The 15,006-nt window shown below is 40.7% G+C and overlaps 1 protein-coding gene and 1 long non-coding RNA gene across 3 annotated transcripts; both read right to left on the minus strand.

The window, feature by feature from the left end:
• Positions 1-3,063: 3,063 nt before the first annotated feature.
• Positions 3,064-5,335, minus strand: LOC307250070. The gene is made up of 3 exons (XR_013844864.1): positions 4,882-5,335; positions 3,954-4,030; positions 3,064-3,864 (listed from the first exon to the last, which is right to left on the minus strand). It is a non-coding gene; the product is annotated as an uncharacterized lncRNA (long non-coding RNA).
• A 1,573-nt stretch (positions 5,336-6,908) lies between these two features.
• On the minus strand, positions 6,909-13,920 carry nod2 (nucleotide-binding oligomerization domain containing 2). Of its 2 annotated transcripts, XM_080037619.1 has the most exons (11): positions 13,886-13,920; positions 13,036-13,592; positions 12,263-12,389; positions 10,179-11,958; positions 8,399-8,482; positions 8,221-8,304; positions 8,020-8,103; positions 7,851-7,934; positions 7,513-7,596; positions 7,288-7,371; positions 6,909-7,067 (listed from the first exon to the last, which is right to left on the minus strand). In XM_080037619.1, the coding sequence occupies exons 2-11, from the start codon at positions 13,522-13,524 to the stop codon at positions 6,995-6,997; spliced, it is 2,973 nt and encodes a 990-aa protein (XP_079893745.1). In that variant the 5' UTR covers positions 13,525-13,592; positions 13,886-13,920; the 3' UTR covers positions 6,909-6,994. The 2 variants fall into 2 exon arrangements, with proteins under 2 accessions (XP_079893745.1, XP_079893746.1); XM_080037620.1 differs by lacking the exon at positions 7,288-7,371.
• Between the last annotated feature and the right edge of the window lie 1,086 nt (positions 13,921-15,006).

Consider the following 15,006-nt stretch of genomic DNA (forward strand, 5'->3'; position numbering starts at 1 on the left):
CAGTTCTTTGGTAATTGTTAGTACAGTCCTTTAGTCGTTTGCACTTCCACAAGCTTTAAAATGGTCAAATTCTGGATTGGCTGGGAGATTCCCAGGGCTGACATGAGTGGAAGCAAGTGGAACATCCCACTTCATCAACATGCAAAACATGAAACCATATGCTCAAATACATTCACTTGTTTATTTTATTTCTGTAATTTTCCAACTTGTATACAATGGACTAATGCAAAATGTACATGGGTAACCAAGTAATGAGCATTGGGTTAATGCACTGCCTTTAGTCCTTGAGTGTGATATCTATAGGGTAATTTTAACCGGGATATGAGAGAGATGACCCTTCACATAACCAATGATTTGCATGTGGGATCTGAAGTTGGTTTGGTCCCGTAACAGTATAAACTGGAGATGGTCTAGGTCCACAGGTGCACCATGGTGACAGCTTTGCTGGTCCGTAGTGCAGTCAGTCAATGATTCAGCAGCATTTCCTAAAGGAGGAAAAATACCATATGTTACAAGAATGACAGTAACCTTATAGGTTACACAATCATGTGACACGAATATACATGTTTTAATAACAATCTCATTACACTTCTACTGGCTCTTGGTATTCTTAGCATTATTTTATTTTAAATCAGGTCTAGCTGAAAGCACCATAACAGTCAGGGGGAGGCTTGTAGTACCTTTCTTTGACAGCATGTGTTACGTTGTAAACTATGGATAATATAAAAATAAACAAGGTGATGCTAATCATGTTTTACCATGCTAAATTCTTATAATGGCAATCTCCCCTGAAGTGCATAATTATGAAACTCATCTGATCACAATACTTTGGCAATGTTACTGCAATTCTTTAACTACACCAAGCTCACAATACTATCACTTTAACCCTGTAACACCATTTACTAGATACACAGGAGGTGACCAACACACATATTACTAAGAGTAAAACGTTAATTTTTTTTAGAGGTATGCCCCACACATGTATAGCCTGCATTTAAATGACCATCTAATTAGTTGGCATATTGTTGTATTACAATTGAAATATTATATGAAAGGGAGAAGCTTTGCCTGTCGCGGGTCGCGGCATGTCTGTGTGCTAAAAATGATGGCGACAAACTCAAATAATCATGCTTAGTGTGTAACATGTCAGCTAGCTCGCTAAATAGCCTAGCAAGAAATGCTGATTACCCTCGCAGGTGACCAGCGCACAAACTACTGTATGATAGTATAATGGTGGGTCAGCATAACAACATACCTCTCTTATCACCGATACTCAGCTCCGCTAGTCTGCAGCCAGCTGCTTTCCTGCTCACTAACGAGGAATAATGTCCGACGAACTCGAGAATGAGCTTGAGCTGTGGACAGCTTTTTTTCCCTCCTCTGTTCGTGTGACAGGCCTCCAAATGAACCAATGAGGTGGCCGCCCCTAAACAAGCTCTTTTGATTGGTCAAGGGGACCATGTGGTTCGCCGATAGATAAAGGCTGCGCCGCGAGTGCGCCATCTGCTGGTGGACCTGTCTAACTGCACCTAAAGTACAGAATTCAAAATACAGGTCTCATTTTACAGGTGGCGTTTTGCAGATCCCTGCGGCACGAATGGGACAATATTCCGTGAGCGCACAGGAAGCGATCCACAAATGCGCAGAGCCAGTTTCACATGTAGAAATGGTTCTGTAAATGTGTAAATAAGAGTTGACATGTCTTTTTTTGTGGTGAAACTATTTGCATTAAAAAAAAATTAAAAAATTATGCAAAATTAAAATACACATTTACAGACTAAATTCTACATATTTGCAAATCGCTTTTTCTTTGTGTGGATATAACTTTACAAAACACAATTACACACATACAAATTATTGCACTTCACATTTGTAACGCTTGTTCTACAGATCTCGGTGGTAGAAGTTGGACAAAATTATGTAAAAATGTAATGTGGCTCACAAACTCACAGGAGGCAATCCACAAATATGCAAACCCCTTTTCACAAGCAGAAACAGATCCGTAAATGCGTAAATATGACTTTGTATTTTCAGAGTAAGTTCTACATATTTGCAAGTCAAAAATTACAGGTTTGTGGATAGTGAAATACGTGTGAATCATGATACACACTTGTCAATTGTCTTCTGTGCTTTTACAAAACTGTTTTGCTTTCACAGATATTAAAGTCTAATAAACTCTTCCATACTGGTCCATGGTCGTCTCTTTTCACCAGCAAATGTAGGAAATGTAATAATAAGGGAATTGAATAAGAGGGAACTACAGCGGAGCCTTATGCCAGTAGTGAAAGTCATAAACAAGTTTACTTTAGCAGATATAAGGGCCAGCGTCGACGTCAGTTAACGTCTGCTGTGTGATTGGCACTGGTGTAACTGTTTAAACCTGCTGTTTTTCTCTTTAAAACCTTTACATTTTAATAAAAGTAGTCTTATTAAATAGAGAATGAATTTCCATTATATATTTTTTAACCTTTATTTATACAGGTATATCCCATTGAGTCCGAAGACTCTTTTGCAAGGGAGACCTGTTCCCATTTACACGTTACCATTCACACACATTCATACACCGATAGCAGGCTAACTATCGACAATAGTTTATTGTCCCGCAGCCGCTGTCAAGGCTCCTGGCTGTTAGAACTATCTATGGTTAAAACACACCACACGCAGGGGGTGAGGAGGACGTTGCAGGCATTGAGGACCAAAGTAAATAAAGTAGGCCTACATATCTTGCTGCAGAGTATTCAGCATGTATCTAAATCCAGAAATACGCTTATAAATCATACTTAGTCTTCTAAATGTAGTAAGCTTAATTAATTTAAACGTGTGAATAGTGAAGTGAATAAGTAACCTACTCTACAAGGCAATAGAAAAGTATAGAGGACACATTAAAACTGAATTGGAATAATTCTTCCTCTATCTCACATTTTCCATGTGAAATTATCACTACTTGTATCACAAACTGATAATTAGATGATCAGGTTTAACTGTGTGCTTATCCCCAGACAGTTCTGCTATACACCTTACCTCATGTGACGTGTCCAGAAGAACAGGGTACAAAGCTTCATATAACCTCATTTCAGTGATTACTTTAATTAATCACAATCACAAAGTGTCACACCATAACATTTTATGCAGTTTAGAACATGTTAATTCAGATCACGTGCTGCATTAATAAGTAGGTCTGCATGCTGCTAAAGCAAGACTAATAAATGCCCTATATCAATTATATTTATGATTTGCAGTTATCACATCAAAGCACAATCAGTACAAATGTATAGTAAAAGCTTACCCCACAAACAAATCACAAGATTTGGACTTTTTAAAATATTTGTGGATTTACTAAACATATACATACGGTCAAAATGAAAAATACAAATCAACCAGTTTAAAACTATAATGCACTCACAATTGCATACCTCCAAGTAAAGTTTTGTATGGCGTTATTTTATTAAGAGAAAATGAACAAAATACCCAAAATGCTCTGGCATGTGCCGGAACAAGACTTTATAAAACAAAACATAAAACTAGTAACTTAGTCCTTGGTCTGTAGCCCAACTGTTTACCATATTTAATCAAAATCTCCCCTACCTTTTTAATATGTCAAACAAATAAACATGACTGAGTATGTCACCTCATTTACTGCAATCAATATGATTATGAATTGAGTATGATCTGACTTTGTCTAGATTTATAATAATCACAATCTAAAAATTGAAAACAAATTGTGTGTAGAGTGTAGAGTCAGACTGATGTGCTGTGACTGCCAGGTGAGTTCCACGCTGCTCCATCTTCGGAGATCTTCTCAAGGCAGCAGGAGCAGTGAAGTCTTCAGTTATCTGGAGTGTCCTTCCCTCAGCAATGCATACACTGGGGACGGAAACAATTGTTAGATCCCATTAGTGATGTTATAGTAAACACATGACGGATAATAGTTAGGACTGACTGTAGCTGCTCACTGTACAATGGCTTCTCCCTGACAGGATGGAAATCCCAGACACTTGTGCAGGCCTTGTGCAGGACAGCCTAGATGAGTCTGTGGAAAAGCAGATTGTGCCATTCATAATGTTAAGATTTATAAAATAAATAAAATACATGTAGGTTCGAGTTGATGAAGAACACAAAGCTAAAAACTAATCAATATAGTTTATTATAACAGCCCTGCAATTCATTCTCTTCGTGGGGGGTATCTTGTCATTAGTGACTTTTAAAATTAGTTGTAAATGTTTTTTTTTCAGGCTGGAAAAACAGATATAAAATATGATTTAAACACGATGGAGCTGCACAATTAAAAAAAAATCCTTTGCATAATGGGACGCTTGTCTACCTGTTTTTATTCAGAAACAGCAACATGATGTTGAGACGGGCTGAGCAGAATAGTATACTGCTCACATGTGTTTATTTGGATCTTCATAGCCACTATTAAGACAGAAAACGCTCTATATGAGGTCGACACATGCTAACATTACATCCTGATGTAAAACTAGTAGGCTATGTATGAAGGTGCCGATGTCCCAGAAAAGCAGACATACAGACACGCTGATTATTATTATAGCAACAAGACTCCAGTATTCAGCTGACTCATATTTCCCTGGCTAGCGCCGGGATTATTTTAACTGATTAACGGAAGGATTCATTGGTCAGCCTTCTTATTTTACGTTAACAGTTAATTATTAACATCCTTAGAAGTGACCAAATGCCTTAAAAAACGGTACATCCTTTAAAAGAATATGCTAACGAACATTAGCTGTTATACCCATTATGACTTGTTAGCTAGTGGTTAGCTATGCTGCCTGCAATACATTATAACCACACGTTGCTTCTCATCATTGAACGTATTATACCGACCAACTTTGAAGTTTAAAAACATAAGAAAACCAGACTTACAGTTCATAGTTTCCGTGGGATGGCTCCGTGTCCTGTAGGCTCTAGCTAAACCCTAGGTCTGTGTCCGACCGTGTGTTCGTGACCGTCAGTCCAGACACTGCTGTGGCTCCGGACAGAGATTGTGAAGCAGCTCAACTGTTTATTAAACCACCGCAGGTCCTGGTGTTTAATGGGTATCCCCTCCTCAACTTCACCGTGTCACATAATAAGCCTCCTGTCCTGTCTAAAATGATCGGGAAACCACCTCAAAGCTAGCTAACGCGGCTTATTTACTGTTACAGACACCTTGGACTACTTTTCCTCAAAGGCTGGAGTACATATAATATAATTCTCCATTACTTAAAAAATGCTATGTAAAAATATAGAAAATACAGAAAAAGAGTTAAATTCACTACTACCTACTACTTCGCATTAGTTTGATAGTTGTTGTTGCTCATTTAGTCATTTCCTACAATTTCTGGTGAAAAGGGACGAAGGAAAAAGGCTTTTCCTCCGTTTATTCACATGCTGACGTCACGGGTCCCAACCGGCGCTTTCATTGGATGATGCGACAATGTTGTCCCGCCCACCTTCTACGGATACAAATCTGTTCTACGCATACGAAACACTTTTGCACCACATTTACCACCTGGGCGTGGTGCAAATCTACCTGCAAAAAAACCCACAGCCGAGACTTGCAGGAGCAGATTCGAGCAGAGAAAACCCTCAGCTGAGACTTGTAGGAACAGATTTGAGCAGTTGTATCATCGATTTGTGCTCGCTCATTAAAATGCTGTGCTCGATATCATTTTATTTGAGAGGACATTTTTCACAGATGTGCAACTTCTGATGCGTTAGTTCACATTTGGGTTTACGAATGCACAAATTGGGGGCATGTTCTCACATTATAAAACACGGGTGTGCAAATGTGTTTTGCACCAACTGTGCTGCAATGATTGTAGCAAAAGTGTCAAGCGCATGACTCTTTGAAGTTGCGATGCACAGGATAGGATTTGTGCACCCGTAACAACGATTTGTGAACTCGTAGCCACTATTTTGTGTCCACAATGGTAGAAAAAATATTTACGACTTCAAATTTACTGTTACACATTTGTGACTTTGGAGTACACATGCAAAACAAATATTTACGACTTCAAATCTACTGTTACACATTTGTGACTTCAGTTTACGCATTCGAAATCTGCAGTTACATGTGCTAAAGACTTATGCACCACATATACCTTCATATAAAACATACTAGATTAGAAAAAACACTCTTAAAGAGGTAAGCAGCCAATATTACTTAACTAAAACTAGAGGTGTATTAATACTTACAGAATGTATTATTCAAAACTAAAAGTGCTCAATTTAATATGCAATTTTGCAGAATTGGTTAGGGCCTACTATAAAATATCAATGGTTTATTATTAGTGATTTATTCATATGTATAAATCATTTAAATGTTGCAGCTTGTTGGATAGAGCTACTTCTCACTGCTTTATAGTGTTGGGGTGCACGGATTGTCTAAGGGCAGGGGTGAAAAAGAAAAACGTCTCCAATGTGGGGTCCAACTGGGGTCAGGAGGCCCTTGTGTGCTTGCAGAAAGCCCCCAGATATTGGGGTGATGAATATTAGTTTTGGCTATGTAAGGTGACACATGCGCACATACTGCTGCTCCCCTCATTGTGACCCTAGGGCAAAAATAACACATGAAAGTGTCCCATCAGTGCACCCCTCCAGACAAAGAAAAAGAAGAAAAAAAAGGTAGGGACTTCTGTGATGCTATGATGCTCCTTTGGCAAAAACAAAAAATGTTGATTTATGCTCTGAGGTCAAAATAGAGGGGCACCTGAGCAGCGCATATGTCCTTTTTATGAACTTAGGATAAGTGTGTGAATCTCATCAGCCAAGATTTAAAATTTTAAAAATAATAAATAAATAAAAAAGACACTTGTGCATTACGAACACACCACTATTATGTCAATGTCAGATGATCATAGGTCTTGCTGTCAAATTAATGTAATACAATAAGACAAAGACAATTTACATTTCGGATTTTAATATAAAATACTATCTATAATAAATAAAAACATTCTTAAGGCAAAACAAATTCCTCAGGCAATGTTATTCAAAATCAGAAGATAAGTCTCGATTCACGTTCAGTCATCTCCTGTACTTCTGCCAAACTGAGGTCGTTGTTTCTCAACCTGCAATAGGAAAAGACAGAATCAATCACTAACATTGCCCTGCCAAGTTTATAAGGGAAAAGGAACCAAAACAACACTTGAGCTTAGCCAAAATAGGACGCTGCCTGTGTCCACAACAACGCTCCAGATTGCAAACTGCAGCCAAGCACATGTACTAACCACATAAGACACAGTGGGAACTCTTTATGTGTGAGTGAATGTCTCAGTGTACATCACGCACCATATTGATTTCACATGAGTGTTGCGTTGAAGGGCTTGAATCAGACATTCCACCCCTGTTCTGGTTATGCAGTTGTCTGTCAACCTTTTATGGGAAATAAGAGGGTGAGAGAGGGTGGTTTAAGCACTAGTGTGCAGTGAGTGATCAAATGTTAAATCAGCCTTTCGGTTAATAGAAGTGTTGTGCTCATTGTCTGCACAAGTTCAACTTGTTTCCAACACTTACCAAAGCTCTTCCAGTGACGAACTGTTCTTGATAATGTTGGCGAGGGCACATGCTCCTGCACTCCCAACACCATTGCCTACCAGACTGAAATTACATAAAAGTGGAATTATATTCAAGCAGTGAAGCTACAGGAAGGTGTATTGCTAATAGGTAAAAAGGGTGCAGAGGTGTGTATTTGACAACTTACACAATCATATTGTACAACTGATACATACAATGATGGCCGTTATGTAACCTCACACAAAATGGGGACATATTTTAATGCTTTCTTATTTGGAATACATTGTCCGCATTATTTTAAGTCCATCCACATGTGCCAATATTAAAGAAAATATTACCTAAGCCACACCAGAGATGTGCTGTTCTCTAGGGCTCTGGCAAGGGCCTCTGCTCCTTCATCACCTATCTTATTGCCCCAAAGCCTGGGAATAGAAACCAAATAGTAGTTAATGGAAATGCAGCACCGCACCAATAAGATGCATCGAAATTTAGCAGGAAGACTTTTACCCTAAATGCGAAAGTGAACGATTGAATGTCAGTCCCTCTGCCAGCTGCTTTGCTCCTTTTGCTGTTATATTATTGTTGCCTAGCCTGAAAAGAAAACAGAGATGTTCATTTGATATTCCTTTTCTACTACACCGTCTGTGTGTATTATTATAGTGCAAGTTAAGTGTCCCATGGGTGCTGAAAAATACTGTATGTACTGACCTTAGAGCAAGGAAATCTTGCTTGGTCTTTAGAAGATGAGAAAAGTGCTGTGTGCAAGCATCAGTTAGCTTGTTGTTGAAGAGCCTAGAGGGAAAAACAAAATGATAACGAAAGGTAATTAATCAACAGCCTTTGGAACTTAATGATAGTGTTATAACATTTTTTTTAAATAACTTACGCAATTTTCCGGAAGTTGTCACACTGGATACCTTTAGCAATTAGTTTGCCGATCGCATCATCTGTAATGTTATTATTCCTAAGGCTGATGAAGGAAAAATATAGGACACTTAAAGGAGAAGTAAGTGATATTTTTTTTGTTACAGTTTTTGCCGATTGCTTACACACATGTTGCAGACTTTGGCCCACTGTGTCAAAACTTAACACGCAGGCCGAATGAGACAAAGCACATGGAGATCAACTTCTAACTTATACAGCAAAATGAAACTCTTGAAACAAAACATAACAATCCCATCTCAAAACTGGTTTTAGCATCAAAACAATACACACACGCACCTTTGAATTACTCTTTCCAAACAGCAACAACACACAGATGTGCTTTATGCAAAACACAGCTGTATTCAGTACTTTGGATGGTTTTTGATTTTAGAAGTCTCATACTGATTTTTTTTTGTGAAAGATTGATTCACTACAGCTCATCTAGACATATGAAAATAAAAATAAAAAAGCTTTTGGAAAAAAAAGTGTATTTTGCGATGTCATGGTTTTGGCAAACAAAAAAACCAATAGGTAGGATGCAGTTCAAGAAGCAATTCAGTGTATCACTACTATACTGTAAACTCTGAAACAATTACGAGAAAATAAAAAAAAACAGTGTTGTAAGGAATGGGGCAGGTGGATTATGAACCCTTTGGATACCGCCTCACGCTTGCATCTGGCCACATCGCCTCATCGACATCACATGCAATTTCATCCTTTGAGAGCCAACAGCGAAAAATATTCCTGATGCAGTCTAAATGACCTAATTATGGAGATATTGTGTAGTTGGGCTGGACTTTCTGCCCAGGCTCCTACATTGATAGGCCATGATCTATAACATGGTCCACTATAGTGACCCTGTCTCCGTCTGTTGCCTTCTTTGTCCTTGTCCTCCTACCGCTCTCTCTTGTCCTCTTCCCCTGACTCTTACTGTCTCACAAAGAAGCTGAGCTCACCTGAAGTCTATTTGTAATGCTAAGGTACACACTGATTGGTATTCAATTAGCTTTATTTTGTACATTTCATGTGTGTGAGTCTGTGTGCTTTTCCAAGTTTGGATGTGTTTAGTATTTTACATAGATGTGTTTTCCCAATGATTGCAGGAGATTTCATTTTTGAACAATGTGTCTTATGTAAAAAACTGTGTGTAGTGTTTTGCAAGAAGTGTTTTGGAGAATTTCAAACACAGTGCAAAGCATATTTTGTGTTTGTGGGGTTGGTGCTTGTGTTTAGGGCATGGTCACCAAAGTTAGAGGTTGTGATGCTTTGGGCCTAGCAACCACTATCAGTGTGTAAGCAATAGGCAAAAACTGTAATATACGTGTTAAATCACTCTATATTCATAGAGCTATCACCTAAACAGTATGCACAGTTCATAACACAGGTCTCCCAGTCATTCAGCTTTGAAATAATTGCCAGATAAAATCTTGAGTATCCTGCTCGTTTTTATCCAATCAGGAGACATAGCGCTATAAAGAGGAGGGTCTCTGTGCCCTTGAACGATGACTTGCTGCTCTCCATCGCGGCACTATCTGACGAAGACGGCTGAGCGTCCATATGACGGTGATGTAGAGACGAGGGAGGGGACTGCTAACTGCAGTCACTGACAGGAAGTTAGCTAGAAGGGCCATATTGCTTACTTCTCCTTTAATCATAATGTGTATTCATAGTGTCATAAATTATATTGTGGAACCATCCATAGTAAATAGATGTGAGGAAGAATGTAACCAATTCATACTCACTACAGGGAATTACACATGTGCATGCACGGAAGAAGCTGCTCCACTCCAACATCGCCCACAGTGTTGTTGTCCAGCTGGATGCCTACAGGATTCCTTAAATGCTGGAGCACATAGGCTATTGCAGTGCACTCTACAGGGCCAATGTTACAGTAGGTCAGTTTCAGGTGGTCCACCTCCAGCTTACTCATGGCATCTTTAGCAACCCTGCTCTCCTGCAACTCATAGATGCATTTGATAAGCCAGACAAAGGCTGGCATTGCGTGCATGCTCTTCTTCTCGCCCTTTACAGGTTGAGGGATAGACTTGAAGTGTTTCTGCATGCCTTTAGATAGGCATTTCACCACCTGGCTGACCCTCCTCTCCACTACAGCACTGGAGCAGTAGGGGAGCCACAGGCTCCGATGGCACGGGGACAGTAGTCCAGACACAAAGGTGGCTGTGATTTGCAGATTTGGTGTTTTGGCTGCTCTAGCCTCCCCCTCAAAAGCCTGCCCATGTTGGTCAGTGGAAGACAAGCAAACCCCCAAGCATGTTCTGCTCTGACATGTCTCCTTCAGGTCTTTCTGCTCAAAAAGTTTAGGGATGACCGAACGGTTGGTGTTATTCGACAAAACAATGTACAGAGCCGCAAAGAAACACTGCTTAGTCACATGACGGAATTCATAGTATTTGCTGTGGGTGGAAGACATAGCTTTGCTTTGTATGAGAAAGCCTATGCAGATATTGGTTTCAGTGACACCACATTTCTCCAGCTCGATACCTGAGAAGATGTAGCAGGTGGTTTGTATCCCCTCAAAGGCAAGCTGCCCTAGATGTAAGACTGTTGTAAGGTGCTCCTGAAGCCAACCTGACCCCACTGTGCTCTTCGTGGAACTTTGGCGCTGGAAAAAGTGCTCTAAGATCAATAGGTAAACATCTGTGATTGTTTGTGGGCTGCCCTCTCCACAGCCAAGCAGCTCCTTATGGCACTGAGAGACAATCCAGCAGAGGACTGGACTATGACACAAACCAAGCAAAGCAGTGTTTGTCTGTAGGGACTCTAAAACCTTAGCAGCCACAGTGGGGTCCCTGTGGTGCTTCCTCACAAAGCAGTCGATCCCGCTTGGGGAAAAGCCTTTGAGAAGGACCTCTTTGCGAAGGTGTTTCTTCAACACAGGCCCCACTGCCTCTGGGCGACTAGCTACCACTTTCTGTACTCCCTTCATTAGGGAGCCCTGGATTAAGTTGAACAATAGTACGTGAACAGGTGCACGCTGGGTTGGGCAGCAGAGCCTGTGCTCATCGGAAAAGCTCTGCTTGAGCTCATCCAGGCCATCGAAGGTGAAGAGGATGAGATGTGGGTGGTCCAGGATGAACTGGAATATCTCTTCCTGCTCCCTGTCTGGCCAGCAGCAGTGCTGAAACAGCAACTCTTTGACGGACAGTTCCTTATGCTCTGAGTTCAACATGCGACAGCTGAATGGAAACAGGAGGAGGAAGTCCTGGAGGGCTGCCCCCCGAGCCCAAAGCAAGTGCAGCCTTTGGAGTAAGGTGCTCTTCCCACTGCCCGCCTCCCCGGACACAAGCACAGTGTCGGCCTCCTCGTTCACCGTACCCACCGTACCAACTATGTCCTCCAGGCCCAAAGGTCCATGGACATCAACACCGTTTTGAGCTAGTTCCAGCTGGGCTTCTGTGTAGATGTCATCCAGAGACATGTGGCTGGTCCCTCCGTAAGAACTGAGAAAGCAGGACTGGGCAGACACAGAACTGCTGAGCTTCTTCTGATACTTTAGGAACTCTTGGACAGGAAGCAGAAACATGAGATAAACTACAGTAAGGGGCACGGCAAAACAATTCATACAGTACATTTATATATATTATGCAACTTCATATGTTTAATGAGTTTGAACCAAGTTATACTATTGGACTGCAAATTATAACTTTTAATTACTACTTTTACAGACTTCTGACAGATCAACCACAGGTTAAAACAAGAAAGTTGTCTGCCATTGGTTTCAGTTGCACATAGAATCTGATATTACAGTTGTTTATAAAATCACATACGTTAAACCTTTTCTGGCATGAGTATAAGAATGACACACCTTTGGTAGGAGTCAATATCTCCTGGCTCAGTTGGGATCCAGATTCCGGTTTTTCCTGAATGTACTGGAGCACAACCTTCGCTGCTGGTTCTCCTTTTGATCTGACATGGTCGAGCAAATGCCTTGCCTGATTGAAATGGCAACAGATTCATTATTTAAGTTAGCGAAACACTTTGGCCAAAACCTGGCACCAACAGACAGTTAGCTTTAGCACAATGACTGGAAACAGGGGGAAAGAGGTAGCCTAGCTTTGTCCGGAGGTAGAAAGATCTACCAGTACCTTGATTAATTAACACATCAACATTTGTTGAATCCATGCTAAATCTAAAGTGTAAAGAAGACACTTTGTAGTTGTACAGTGGCCTATGTGATGGATTATTTCTTGGCCAGCCACAAAAACCTTTTTGGCAAAGACTCCAGTTTAAAAGTGACCTGGTAGTGGTGGTAGGTGGATTGTGTAACGTTTGTAAAGAAACAGGCCCTTCTCTGCCCCACTGTTTCCAGTCGTTGTGCCAAGCTAACAGACTGCTGGTGCTAGTTTCATATTTACTGGCTGTGTTTTTATCCAGCCTTCAACAAGAAAGTGAATACATGTATTTCAAACCATTCTATTCAAATAAAGACTGTAGTTCTACTGATAAATATTTAACCTACTTAAATACCAGAAATACCTGTACAACAACTCCTCCTTGTTTTCATGGTACAGAGCAAAAGAAGGATGTTGTCAAGCCACAGTTTAGTCATGTGTCTAAAATGTGGGCCATTTCCCATACCTGCTGAGAGGGGGTGTGTATAGGTAGCAGCACTTCATTGCAGTCTGTTGAGGTGAAATGGCCTGATGCAACAAGAGCTTTTAGAACGCCATCAATGCAGCCTTGGAGCTCGCTGACCAGGCTTGGTCTTTGGTTCAGAAGCGTCTGAGTAGATGTGCTCTGGTGCTGCTCTTCTTTGTCTTCTAGATTTGAATGTGATCCTGAAAATGACAGGCCAGCTCTCTGCGCTTCAGGCAGGACCTGTTGAAGAGCAGAGAGAAAACTCCCACAGGTTCCCACACCCTTTGTGTAGACCAGGTCGAGCAACTGTCTGCCATTGCTATACAGTGCCCTCCCCGGCACCTGGATGCCCTGGTAGTCCTCCCATATCAGCTCCCCCTGGGCCAGCAGTATGTCCAGAACCCCTTCTAGATGTTCAGCTGAGCCGCTGCTGCACAGTGCATGTAGTATCTCTGTCCGTTGTTTCAGCACAAGCTCCTGGACACACATGCTTTCTGCATGTCTGCGTCAATACTCGGTCGGACAGTGTTTATTCTTGCTGCTTCCAGTATCACAACCTGTCATGGCCAACACACCCACATGTCATCACACTGCTACTAGCCACTTAGGGTGTCATTCTGTATTTGTATTTTCATCTGATAGTACCAAATGATCAGTATCCTTACTAACATGCTAGCTTTGTTGTTGTTGATCCACATTCTGACTATGTGCTGAAGGCCTATGTGTATGCCAATGTCACACACTCATTTCAAACATGTACAAACACACAGACATAATCTAAAAGACCTCAACTGCAAAGGCATGGAACACACACACAGTACAGTAATGGCAATGTAAGATAATTACTCACGTTAGAGTCTCCAAAATAGCCAGCTTTCTTCCCTCCATCTGTCATTAAGTGAATATGCGCTCTAACTTGCTTCTTCCTCATTCCCCAGCTCAAAACGAAACTTGTTCTGCAACCAAGCGCCTCCTGTAAAACGGAAATTAAGCCTGGCAAGTTAATAAATGGCTCTTCAACAAAACTCAGACACCAACAATAGGACTGACCACGTGATTGCATGTAAGCCTGACTGACCACAATGCAACAGTAACTTCCCTTACCTGATTTGTTTCTCAAAATAAAACAAAAGCAATGTTTTCCAGTTGGTTGCTTGATATTCAAAGCAGTTTACATATAGTTTTGTAACATGGAAATACCCGCTGTTCATTGAGATGTGATTACCTCATCCTTCGGTCACAGGTTTTTTTGGGTGAGTGTACTGCATCAGGGGCCAAGAAGAATTCTAGGTTGTTTTTAAAGCAGAAGTTCTGATCATTTTAAATAGAAATGGTATGTTTGCAAGACATTTGCATTTTCAAGAAGAGCCACCAGATATACTGTATAGGCAAGGCAAGGCAAGGCAAGGCAAGGCAAGGCAAGGCAAGGCAAGGCAAGGCAAGGCAAGGCAAGGCAAGTTTATTTATATAGCACAATTCAGACACAAGGCCACTCAAAGTGCTTTACAGGGGCAAGATTAGAATACATAAAACACATTATAAAACATTTAAAAGCGAATAAAAGAAGCAAATAACATAAAAATTGCAGGTTAAAATGGAAACAAAAAAGTCTTCAGACTCGATTTAAAAGAACTGAGAGTTGCTGTGCAGACCTCAAGTTTTCTGGGAGTTTGTTCCAGATTTTTGGTGCATAATAACTAAAAGCTGCTTCTCTATACTGAAACTGTACGTCCAAGTTTGCTGTTCCTTACTGGTTGTTGTTGCAATATGGCCATGCAACCACTTGATGGAACTGTTGCACAAATAAACTACCCTGGTTCGTTCAAGTGGCTGGGACTTTTTGACTTTTTTGCTTTTAGACACTTTTCTTCACTTATCTTTATTGAGTAGAAGTATCTTACTGAGCACTTCAATTGAACATACATTCCACTTACAGATCCAGGACTCATTTCGTAGGCGTTATAAATGTGC

The sequence above is a fragment of the Ammodytes marinus genome (assembly GCF_949987685.1).
Source record: "Ammodytes marinus genome assembly, chromosome: 1".
In the NCBI taxonomy this organism is placed as follows: Eukaryota; Metazoa; Chordata; class Actinopteri; order Uranoscopiformes; family Ammodytidae; genus Ammodytes; species Ammodytes marinus.